The sequence below is a fragment of the Pristiophorus japonicus genome, chromosome 3, assembly GCF_044704955.1.
Source record: "Pristiophorus japonicus isolate sPriJap1 chromosome 3, sPriJap1.hap1, whole genome shotgun sequence".
NCBI classification, from domain to species: domain Eukaryota; kingdom Metazoa; phylum Chordata; class Chondrichthyes; family Pristiophoridae; genus Pristiophorus; species Pristiophorus japonicus.
The window spans coordinates 252,062,145-252,075,080 of NC_091979.1; the positions used below are offsets into that span (position 1 = coordinate 252,062,145).

General features: G+C 45.4%; 1 protein-coding gene across 1 annotated transcript in view; it reads left to right on the plus strand.

Annotated features, from left to right (window-relative positions):
• Positions 1-1,980: 1,980 nt before the first annotated feature.
• The window catches only part of LOC139255601 (stabilizer of axonemal microtubules 1-like), a 29,734-nt gene continuing 18,778 nt past the window's right edge, over positions 1,981-12,936 (plus strand). Inside the window, exons 1-2 of the mRNA XM_070873961.1 lie at positions 1,981-2,246; positions 6,187-6,277. Coding sequence (XP_070730062.1) covers positions 1,981-2,246; positions 6,187-6,277 — 357 coding nt within the window. The remainder of the gene's footprint in view (positions 2,247-6,186; positions 6,278-12,936) is intronic.

The following is a 12,936-nucleotide window of genomic DNA, read 5'->3' on the forward strand; positions in this document are numbered from 1 at the left end:
ACCCTTTTCTCTGATTAGAACATAAGAAATGGCCCCTCGAGCCTGCTCCGTCTTTCAACAAGATCGTGGCTGATCGGATCTTGGGCTCAGCTCCACTTCCCTGCCCGCTCCCAATAACCCTTATCATATAAAAATTTGTCTATCTCCACCTTAAATATATTCAATGACCCAGCCTCCACCGCTCTCTGGGGCAGAGAATTCCAAAGATTCACGACTCTCTGAGAGAAGAAATTCCTTCATTTTAAATGGACGACCCCTTATTCTGAAACTATACCCCCTAGTTCTAGATTCCCCCACGAGGGAAAACATTCTCTCTGCATCTGATTACTTATTTCGGTTAGCAAAGCAGCATGTTGTTAACAAGAGCCAACCGATTATTCTGGCTCGTCAAATCACTGGCAACCTTGCTAAGCACCTGTAGTCGATTCACCGTCATAAAGGAGCAGTGCCTGAATGAGCTCAAACTGCTTTTTTGAATGCAGAAGATAATGAGCGTCCCAACAAGAAAGGAAGACACCAAAGAAACTGGATAGGACAAACCATAATAAGAAAAACCATCTTATAATATTTGCTAACTCCGAACAGGCAGCATGCAGTAGAAAAGAGAATAAAATGTTGTTATTTTTTTCAACTTCTAATCATTGATTTGTTTGTATTATAAGGCAATGGAAACAGAAATGAAAGGATATAATGTACCACAATGTGGGATTCATGTTCTTTTTGCGCAAGTTGTTTAAATGCTCTTGAATACTGGTGTACCGTCTGCTGAATGCAATGTAATTATTTTTAATTGCTGAAACTGATAGTTAATTGTGTACATAAATTATGGGCCTCAATGGGCATTGTCCATTAGTAGTGTGTCGTTATAAACTCCCAAACTAATTGAATTCCTGTTGCATCTCACTGTATGGAAGCTGATGTGTATTTACTAGACTGCCAGTTATATTATCCATATGGTTCACTTTAAATGCCAGACTGATGGTAAAATAAAAGCATAGCGTAGGGATGAATGATGATCTAAATTTCGAGAGCAAAGTACTTTGAATTGGCTGGTGTTGAATTAACTTGCAAAATAGCTGAATTTGGATCAGTTTGTCATTTGGGCCCTTTAAAACAAAGGGCCAAATTATTGCCTCGCTGCTGCCTGCCACCATTTTGCATATCAAGTAATCGTGGTGGATTGTGAGGAAGCCGCTGCCATCTGTGTCCAGCTCAAGAGGCCTGAAGGTCACTACAAGTGCTGCTCTCTCCACCCTCAGCTCCCCAGACTCTGGCAAGCTCAATACCGAAGGGATGGGCTGTTACTCTCGTTCCATGTTTTCTTGTATTCTAACTGCATGTCAATGGAAACATTTTGTACCTGTGCTTCACTGCAGTCTTTTTGGAGTTTCAGTTGATTTTTAAAATTTTCTACAGACGTTTCATACTTGCTTTTCAGCCTTATTACTTGCTGACGTTCAAATCAGCGAGGTGTCATTCTGGCTTCAGGCTGCATCTCACCACTGCTGCCAGGTTAAGTGGAAGTGGGCAGACTAATTGAACCATATAATGCTTAGTTAATTCCAAAGCGATAAAAATCAATGAAGCCAATCGCACACTCACACACCATTGAGAAGAAAATGGGATGAAAGAAGCATAAAATATGTAGTACAGGCTAGAGCCTGTCCTGTTTCAATGTGTAAGAATAGCATTGCACCCATGTGAGATGGAAGCCTGTTGTAAAGGGGATCTGCTCCAATTTGCAGCTCTCATAAAGTGAAAACACAACGCATATTAAAAGAAATTAGGCAAAGGATAACAGAGGCACTATTACATATACATAACAATTCAATAGAAAAGGAAATTGAGCCAGAGGACTGGAGGACAGTTATTTAAAAAGGGAGATGGGACAAGACCAGGGAATTGTAGACCAATTAGCTTAACGTCGGTGGTAGGAAAGATAATCGTATCCTTACTCAAAGATGAAATAGAAAAACACCGATGGCCGCTGAGGTACCGGACGGTGCTTTGGGTGAGATATTCATCGCCGAGATCCCTCGAAGGTCGGCGGGCGGCAAATGGACGACGTACGCCGCCAATCTGGGCGGCAGCGGGTGGGCGCTCTCATTCTCGGCGACAGAGGCGCTTGCCGCCCAAGTGCCGGCGAGGATGGCGTCGGGCCCACGGAGGGTTGAACAGCTGAAAAAAAAATTCATGAGGAAAAAATTAAAAAACTATCAGAAGACCTTCAGGGGATCCCCATTCAGGTAAGTCGCCGTGGAAAAAAAAAATCTAAAATGTTTACTAACCTTTATTTCAGGAGCTTCATACTTACCGTTGGGGACAGACCAGCCTCCTCGAGCTTGGCGGGCGGGAGCTCAGTTGCGCCACTCGGCCATCCACTGACATCAGCGGGTGCTTCCCGGCGGCTCTCCCCTCCCGCCTGCTCCAGGCCACGTCGAAAGTGGCACTGGGCAGATCTTGCAGAGGAATGTTGGTGGCAGTGGGCAGCAGTCGGCGGGAGTGGGCAGTGAGTTGATCAATTTTAGCCCCCTAGAAACTGAAAATATAATAGAGATTTCAAAAGGGAAGGTCAATCACGATCAACCTTACAGAACAGAAATGGTAGCTAAATGTAACATAGTAGATGTAATATATTTGGATTTTCAAAAGGCCTTTGATAAGGTAGTGTCTAGTAGTACGTGAGTAAGGCCAGAACATGTAGAGCCAGGGAACAAGTAACAGAATGGATAGCAAGCTGGCTACAAAACAGAAAACAGTGAGTAAAGATTAAAGGTAGTTACTCATGTAAGGGGAGGAAAACCGATACCAAACTGAATTGTAGTGCTTATCAGTATTAGGAGGTTCTGAGGAATCGGGAGTTCCTCTGTCTTTATAGCGATTGTAATTGTATGTAGAACTCGCTTATGTATGTAAAGCACGCTTATACACTTGCTTGAATGGGTTTTAAGAAGGGGAAACAGCAAAGCTTGCTATGTTGCAAAGATTGATTGTTAATGAACAATCATAAGGAGCCAACACTGCATTGACCCTTAGCACAGACTGATAAAAGATGAAAACATACACTCAGGACTGAATAACACATCCACCAAGGGTGGTGGAGAGTCAACAGTCTAGAAAGATAGCAAACCCTGGGAAGTAAGGTTACTTCACACGTCATGAGGAACTGAGGCAAAGTTGAACACATTCTGGGAAGGTGACACCATGGGAGATGGACAGGTGGGGGAGAACCATTGAGCTAGTCTGATAAGAGTCAATAAATCAATGTAACTTCACTGATAGCATTTGGCCAATCGATGGTTTTGTAGCAGGGTCACACAAATCGAAAAATCGTATAACAGTGCTTGTACTTGAAAGTATTCATCGGAATGTTTCCCGAGCAGGTTCGAATAAAGAATGATTAACCGAGGTTTTCTCTGCGTGATTCCGTGGTCACTATACAATATGGGCAGGTGTCGATTTCTTATATCAGGGAATCCAACTTGAAGAAAAGTCTTTTTACCCCAACACTCAGATTGGCAAAAGATGGGAAGTGGTGTTCCAGGAGGATCAGTGTTGTTCACCATTTACACAAACGAATTGGACTCTGAAATCGGGAGCACAATTTCAAAATTTGCAGAAGACACCAAATTGGGGGTGTAGTTAATATAGAGGAGAACTGCGATAAAATACAGGAAGACATTAATAAACTTACTGAATGGGTGTGTATTTGACAAATGAACTTCAATATTGGCAAGTGTGAGGTGGTACATTTAGGTAGGAAGGAGGCCACATACTCCTTGGAAACTAAGTGTCTAAATGGGGTAGAGGAGCAGAGGGATCCTGGGGTTCAGATACACAAATCACTCAAAGTAGCGACACACGTTAATTAGGCCATAAAAAAGCAAACAAAACACTGGGTATAATTTCTAGAGGGATAGAATTGAAAAGCAGAGATGTTATGTTAAACTTGTATAGAACCTTGGTTAGACCACACACGGAGCACTGTGGACAGTTCTGGTCTCCGTATTATAAAAAGGACATAGAGGCTCTGGAGAAGGTGCAGAAAAGATTTACTGGAATGATACCAGAACTAAGAGGTTATACTGATCAGGAAAGATTGAACAGACTTTTCTCGAGAAAAGAGAAGGCTAAGGGGTGACATGATAGAGGTCTTTTAGATTATGAAAAGGTTTTACTGGGTCGATGTAGAGAAGATGTTTCCACTTGTGGGGGAGACCAGAACTAGTGGCTATAAGTACAAGATTGCCACCAGTAAATCCAATAAGGAATTCAGGAGAAACTTCTTTACCCAGAGAGTGGTTTGAATGTGGAACTCGCTACTACAAGGAGTGGTTGTGGCGAATAGCATAGATGCATTTAAGGGGAAGCTAGATAAACACATGAGGGAGGAAACATAGAAACATAGAAACATAGAAAATAGGTGCAGGAGTAGGCCATTCAGCCCTTCGAGCCTGCACCACCATTCAATAAGATCATGGATGATCATTCCCTCAGTACCCCTTTGCTGCTTTCTCTCCATACCCCTTGATCCCCTTAGCCATAAGGGCCATATCTAACTCCCTCTTGAATAAACCCAATGAACTGGCATCAACAACTCTCTGTGGCAGGGAATTCCATAGGTTAACAACTCTCTGAGTGAAGAAGTTTCTCCTCATCTCAGTCCTAAATGGCCTACCCCTTATCCTAAGACTATGCCCCCTGGTTCTGGACTTCCCCAACATCGGGAATATTCTTCCCGCATCTAACCTGTCCAGTCCCGTCAGAATCTTATCTGTTTCTATGAGATCCCCTCTCATCCTTCCAAACTCCAATGTATAAAGGCCAGTTGATCCAGTCTCTCCTCATATGACAGTCCAGCCATCCCTGGAATCAATTTGGTGAACCTTCGCTGCATTCCCTCAATAGCAAGAACGCCCTTCCTCAGATTAGGAGACCAAAACTGAACACAATATTCCAGGTGAGGCCTCACTAAGGCCCTGTACAACTGCAGTAAAACCACCCTGCTCCTATACTCAAATCCCCTAGCTATGAAGGCCAACATACCATTTGCCTTCATCACCGCCTGCTGTACCTGCATACCTACTTTCAGTGACTGATGAACCATGACACCCAAATCTCGTTGCACCTACCCTTTTCCTAATCTGCTGTCATTCAGATAATATTCTGCCTTTGTGTTTTTGCCCCCAAAATGGATAACCTCACATTTATCCACATTATACTGCATCTGCCATGCATTTGCCCACTCACCTAACCTGTCCAAGTCACCCTGCAGCCTCTCAGCGTCCTCCTCACAGCTCACACCGCCATCCAGTTTAGTGTAATCCGCAAACTTGGAGATATTACACTCAATTCCTTCATCTAAATTGTTAATGTATATTGTAAAGAGCTGGGGTCCCAGCACTGAGCCCTGTGCCACTCCACTAGTCACTGCCTGCCATTCTGAAAAGGACCCGTTTATCCCGACTCTCTGCTTCCTGTCTGCCAACCAGTTCTCTATCCACGTCAGTACATTACCCCCAATATCATGCGCTTTGATTTTGCACACCAATCTCTTGTGCGGGACCTTGTCAAAAGCCTGTTGAAAGTCCAAATACACCACATCCACTGGCTCTCCCTTGTCCACTCTGCTGGTTACATCCTCAAAAAATTCCAGAAGATTTGTCAAGCATGATTTCCCTTTCATAAATCCATGCTGACTTGGTCCGATCCTGTCACTGCTTTCCACATGCGCTGCTATTTCATTCTTAATGATTGATTCCAACATTTTCCCCACTACTGATGTCAGGCTAACCGATCTATAATTACCCGTTTTCTCTCTTCCTCCGTTCTTAAAAAGTGGTGTTACTTTAGCTACCCTCCATTCTATAGGAACTGATCCAGAGAAGGATAGGCTCGTGTAGAGCATAAACACTGGCAGGGGCCTGTTGGCCTGTTTTTGTGCTGTAAATACTACGGGAGAGAAATTTGCCTGATTTGTGCCTCCCATTAGCACCTGCAGGGGGCAGTAATGGGTTACCGACCGGGCGCGGCGAATTCACCGATGCCTGAGAACTTCCCTGGTGGTTTTGCGCTGGCGCTAACACTTACCGCCTTGCTTTCCTGTGCCACGTAGATCGTGACGTCATTCGGTACACAACGCCCCGTTATGTCCCCGGATGTGCTATTCGCTCCTGCCCCCTGCAGCATCGCCAGGCGTCAACAAATGCAGCTGCAGGAGGCGTTGTGGCCTCGGCTGGCCGCTTGGGGAGTGATATTTAAAGGCAGTGGTGGTCAGGTAGCTCAAACTTTATTGTTCTCCCTAGTCTGGTGCCTCCTGATTTATTTTGATCCCGCGATCCCTCAGCCCGGCACTCTCTTGGCGTGCTTGGGTCTGCTATGCACATAGCACAGGTCCCGTGGCCCAACAGACAAAGCGTGAAGATTGATTGAACCCATCATGGACCCTTCCCTTTAAGCGAGGGAAGGAGCCTCTAAAGACGGCAGCGCTCTGCCACTACCGCCACTCTCCCACACTTTAGTGCTCTAAGGTGGCGCTTGTTGTAACACTCCACTTCCCTCTTGGAGCGCTAAAACTGACGTTCCCAGGAGCCGCAAATCATTTTCGCCTGCCGATAATTTTGGGCTCCTTCAAAAGCTATCGCCCCAAACGGAGCGCTACGCAATTTATAGCCCATTGTATATGCGAGTAATACCATTCCAACACCAATGACATGCTGGAAATGGTGAGTAACTTTGGGACTCTGGTCCCAACGGGTAGGACGGGTAAAATCATCATTAGCATCCCTCGGCTGAGGAGAGGAAAAACCAAGCCTGCCTTCCTATTCCTGTTTGCTACTCAGCGACACCCCCTGCTTCCCCCTCCCCCTGCTGGAAAGGGTATTCAGATGAGGACAGGATCAGGCTTAAGGCCTGGAAATCCTGCCAACACTCACTCGGGCAAATTCATCCAGTCTTCATTCCCTGCGGAAAATTACTCTTGAAGGTGAGTGTGGGGTGGAGAATCGATGTCGCAGCGTGAAAGCCTTGTCCCCGACCTGCATTTCCTTTGAGCACGGCCCCCTGCTTGGGAGCATGGGATTGGTGAACTTATCTTACTCTGTCAAGCTCAGTCATGAAAAATGGAACCACATCCCAACATGAGTCGGGCACTTTCGGAAGAGTACAGAAGCAAATTGGAGGTGAGGGGAAAGTAGACACGAGCATACGAAAAATGACTTGCATTTATATAGCGCCTTTAATGTAGTAAAACTTCCCAAGGCATTTCAAAGGAGCGCTAGCAAACAATATTTGATACAAGTCACATCAGGAGATATTAGGCCAGGTAACCAAAAGAGGTAGAGGTAGGTTTTATGGAGCGTCTTAACAGAGGAAAGAGATGTCACGAGGCAGAGAGGTTTAAGGAAGGAATTCCAGAGCTTAGGGCTTAGGCAATTGAAGGCACGGTCAGCAATGGTGGAGTGATAAAAATTGGGGTTGCACAAGAGGCCAGAATTGGAGGAGTGCCGATATCTCGGAGGGTTGTAGAGCTGGAGGGGGTTGTAGAGATAGGGACAGAAAAAGACGTACTGGTCCATCCAGCCTGTCCCATCCAGTTGTGATGCCATCACGACACTTACACTCCCCACCCCACCCGAAAGCCATGCAATAAAAAAATTGAATGCAATTTTACACATCTCACAGCCTTGTTACAGGGATTCTTTCAAACCGCACACTGTGCCAACAAGGATAAAGCAGGGAAAATAATCCTTTAATTGAGGCAAAGACTGAATTGCAAAATTACACTGCGAGTGTTCAGTAATCAATCATTAGCAACATCAGGCATGAAATTGAAAGCTTAAAGAAAAGTGAGAGATACAGTTATGGGTGCAGTAAACATCGCCTTTTATGAAAGAAAAGTGAAATGATTGAAGCAGATGGTGATTGAGAAACCTCACAACTGCAGTTAAGAGCTTTGAAAACACCCAACAGACCAAGATGTACCATGTGTGCAGCATGAAGAGTTGGCCATGCTGCATTATTTACTTTGTGGGCAGCATAAATCCTTGCGACAGCTTAAAAAATAGTCTGCCATGTTAAGCGAGTGTGTGCTGCAGCAGATGCTTTGCACGCGTGCCAACTATCCTGGCACCCACCAACTCTGTCTGCCAATGCTTACAACAGTAAGGCTGGGAGTTCGAGATGGAGAATTGACTCGTTGATTGCTGTTATATGAGACAGCAAGATGTGGATCTCAGCATGCATGTTACCTATATTGTATGGCAGATGGAGTATAATGTTGGAAAGTGTGAGGTCATGAACTTTGGCAGAAAAAAATCAAAGAGCAAGTTATTATTTGAATGGAGAAAGATTGCAGCACAGCATGACCTGGGGGTACTTGTGCATGAAACACAAAAGGTTAGTATGCAGGTACAGCAAGTGATCAGGAAGGCTAATGGAATCTTGGCCTTTATTGCAAAGGGGATGGAGTATAAAAGCAGGGAAGTTTTGCTACAGTTGTACAGGGTATTGGTGAGGCCACACCTGGAATACTGCGTGCAGTTTTGGTTTCCATATTTACAAAGGGATATACTTGCTTTGGAGGCAATTCAGAGAAGGTTCACTAGGTTGATTCCAGAGATGAGGGGGTTGACTTATGAGGAAAGGTTGAGTAGGTTGGGCCTCTACTCATTGGAATTCAGAAGAATGAGAGGTGATCTTATCGAAACGTATAAGATTATGAGGGGACTTGACAAAGTGGATACAGAGAGGATGTTTCCACTGATAGGGGAGACTAGAACTAGAGGGCATAATCTTAGAATAAAGGGCTGCCCATTTAAAACAGAGGGTTGTAACTCTGTGGAATTCGCTGCCTCAGAGAGCTGTGGAAGTTGGGACATTGAATAAATTTGACAAAAATAAACAGTTTCTTAAATGATAAGGGAATAAAGGGTTATGGGGAGTGGGCAGGGAAGTGGATCTGAGTCCATGATCGGATCACCCATGATCGTATTAAATGGCGGAGCAGGCTCCAGGGGCCATATGGCCTACTCCTGCTCCTATTTCTTATATTCTTATGTTCTTATTTATGTAACCAAGGTTATGGTCTGAAGTTATGGCCTAGGATTCTATTGCTTAATCGCCCAAACTAGACATGTTCTTTGGCTCAGGGTGCCTCTGTGAAGTGCCTTGGGACCTTTTCAATGTCAAAGGCACTATATAAATGCAAGTTCTTGTATAGTCTTTCCTTTCATCTGCACAACAAGCGATAGTTTGTTGTATTATCTGTGTGCCAGATGACAACAACTTCAGGTGAATTGTGGTGGTCTTTGGCCAAAGGAATGTGCAGGATCGTGACCATGTATCTGCTAGTGACATTCGTAATGCCCCCGTCCTCAGTGATGTTACATTGGGCATGCTGTCACATGCTTGAGGTGTACTGTAATAAATAAGGGGCATCGATACAGGTGTGCACACTCTCATTTGTCTGCGTTACTTGGTGAGGCAACCACTTGTATTTATATAGCGCCTTTAACCTAGTGAAACATCCCAAGGCGCTTCACAGGAGTATTATGAGACAAAACTTTTTTCACACCAAGCCATATAAGGAGAAATTAGTGCAAGTGACCAAAAGCTTGGTCAAAGAGGTAGGTTTTAACGAGCATCATGAAGGAGGAACGAGAAGTAGAGAGGCAGTGAGATTTAGGCAGGGAATTCCAGAGCTTGGGGCCTAGGCAAAAGAAGGCACGGCCACCAATGGTTGAGTAATTATAATCAGGGATGCTCAAAAGGGCAGACTTAGAGGAGCGCAGACTTCTCGGGGAGGAGGGGGAGGCAGTTGATGGGCTGAAGTAGATTACAGAGATAGGGAGGGGGCGATGCCATGGAGGGATTTGAAAACAAGGATTAGAATTTTGAAATCGACGTGTTGCTTAACCGGGAGCCAATGTAGGTCAGCGAGCACAGGGGTGATGGGTGAATGGGACTTGGTGCAAGTTAGGACACGGACAGCTGAGTTTTAGATCACCTCAAGTTTACTTGGGTACAATGTGGGAGGCCAGCCAGGAGTGCGTTGGAATAGTCAAGTCTAGAGGTAACAAAGGCATGGATGTGGGCTTCAGCAGTGGGTGAGCTGAGGCTAGGGCGGAGACGGGTGATGTTACGGAGGTGGAAATAGGTGGTCTTAGTTGTGCTGTGGAGCTTGTGTTAGCTTGAAGAGATGAGAGAGGCGGGAGCAAAGGCTGGGCAGGGATCGAAGTTGATGTTGAAGAAACCTATTGCAAAGAATGGTCACTGTGAGAAGAATGAGATAATGGGGAACAATTATACTGAATTTGATTTTGAAAAAAAATTTACATCAAAAAATAAATTATGGCGTCTAATTTTAATTATTCAGATGATTAAATAAATATTTAAAGTCAAAGTTTACATGATAAATATTTCCACATTATTTGAACATACACATAAAGGGCCCAAGTTTCCACACGATAAAAAACGGGCGCCCCTCCGAGCTGGGCGCCCGTTTTTCGCGGCTAAAACGGCGCCGGAAAAAAAACGCGCGATTCTGGAGCGTTCTGCAGCTCCTTGTCTGTTTGGCGCGGCGCCCAGGGGGGCGGAGCCTACACTCGCGCCGATTTTGTAAGTGGGAGGGGGCGGGTACTATTTAAATTAGTTTTTTTCCTGCCGGCAACGCTGCGCGTGCGCGTTGGAGCATTCGCGCATGCTCAGTGTGAAAATAACATTGGCACTCGGCCATTTTTGTAGTTCTTTGTAGCTGTTTAGTTTTTGAACATTTTTTAATAAAAGCACATTGCCATCAGCACATCAGCACTGAGAAGGCTGCAGGAAGCCTCAGAAAGTTGAGGCAGCCGTTTCCCGATGACCTCCCCCTTTTGCCGTCGGGAAATGGCTCCTCAATTTCTGAGGCTTCCTGCAGCCTTCTGTCTCCTTCCCTCCCTCCCGCCGTCTGGAACGGCTTTCTCCGCTCCCCCCCCACCCCCCGGTTCGGTCGGCGGTCGGTTCCCTCCCTCCCTCCCGCCGTCTGGAACGGCTTCCTCCCCCCCCCCCCCCCCCCGCGTTCGGGAACGGCTGCCTCATTTTGTGAGGCTTGCTGCAGCATTCTCCCTGGCTGAAGCACTTTCACACAGGTAGGAAGATGGTTTATTTAATCTTTTCTTTGCTTATAAATGTTTATTCAGGTTGGATTTATTTGTATAATATTTGTATAAGTATAAATAAGGATTTATTGTAGAATTTAATGACTTCCCTTCCCCATCCCCCCACCTCGTTCTGGACGCCTAATTTGTAACCTGCGCCTGATTTTTTAATGTGTAGAACAGGTTTTTTCAGTTCTACAAAAATCTTCACTTGCTCCATTCTAAGTTAGTTTGGAGTACGTTTTCACTGTGGAAACTTTCAAATCAGGCGTCAGTGGCCGGACACGCCCCCTTTTGAAGAAAAAATTCTGTTCCAAAGTAGAACTGTTCTACCTGACTAGAACTGCAGAAAAAAAAATGTGGAGAATTGCGATTTCTAAGATAGTCCATTCTCCACCAGTTGCTCCTAAAAATCAGGTGCAAATCATGTGGAAACTTGGGCCCAGAATGCTGATCTTTCTTTGGAATTAAGTGTAAGGAAGCCTGATCAGAAAATGTAAGGAATTGGATCACTTCATATCGGTATCAATGTATGGTTGAATGGCCAACGGGTCTAAACACTGCCTAGTAACACGCATTACTGTTTTATGGAGCTATCTAACTTCATTTCCTGTACATATTCATAATTTCCAATACAGAACCCTCTCTTATTAATTTCCCCTTTTCTATTACTAACTGACCTCATACCCTCCCCATCTCTTCCTCGTTGTATTATTAACTGGTCTCATGCTCCACAAATATTGCTTTTCTAAAGTTCCTCATTGTACTAATAACCTGTCTCATGCCAAGAGAAACTACTAATTTCATACAAGCATACAAATTGGCGATTCACGATAGAGAGTGTGAAAGGTAATGAAAAGCATGTGAAAGACAATAAAGCGAAGGGGCCGATTTTCAGCAAGGCCTCCACCCGCCCAGTGCCGCTGAGGTACTGGGGGTACTTTGGGTGGGATATTCATGAAGAAAGTCCCTCAAAGGTTGACGGGTGGCAAATGGAAGATGTACGCCGTCAATCTCGGCGGCAGCAGGCGGGAGGTCTCATTCTTGGCGGCAGAGGCGCTTGCCGCCTAAGTGCTGCCAAGGATGGAGTCGGGCCCATGGAGAGTCGAAGATCTGAAAAAAAATACAAATAAAAAAATACAAGAACTATCCGAGGGCCTTCAGGGGACCCCATGCAGGTAAGTCGCTGTTGAAAATGTTTTTAAAAATATTCACTTATCTTTTTTTCAGGTTCCTCAGACTTACCGTCAGGGACAGACCAGCCTCCAGCCAGCGGTCTACCCCCGTTCTGCCGCCGACTCCTGCCCACAGGAATCTGGGAGCTCGGCAGGAAGGAGCTCAGTTGTGCCACTCGGCCATCCGCTGACGTCAGCGGATGGTTCCCGGTGGCTCTCCCTTCCCGCCCGCTCCAGGCCACCTCCAAAGTGGCAGTGGGTGGATCTGCAGGAGGAATGTCAGCGGCAGTGGGCGGAGGGCTGATGAATTTCAGCCCCAAAGAAACTACAACAAATTGCATGAGAGAGGTTGGAGCAAGTTATGAGGCAGCTGAGGAATACAATGATGGATGTTCTTGGGGATGTTGGCAACAGTGGCAGAGCAGCCTTTACTGCCCATCCCTGTTTGCCAGGAGGCCATTAAGAGCCAACCAGATAGTGTGGGACTGGAGTGGATGGTAGGCTTCCTACCTGGGCAATTCAGCAGCATCCACAGTTATTTTTTTCTGGTGCCAGCCACAAATTACCAGATTTTTATTGAATTCAGTTTCATAACTTGATATGGTAGAATTTGATGTGGTTAATGG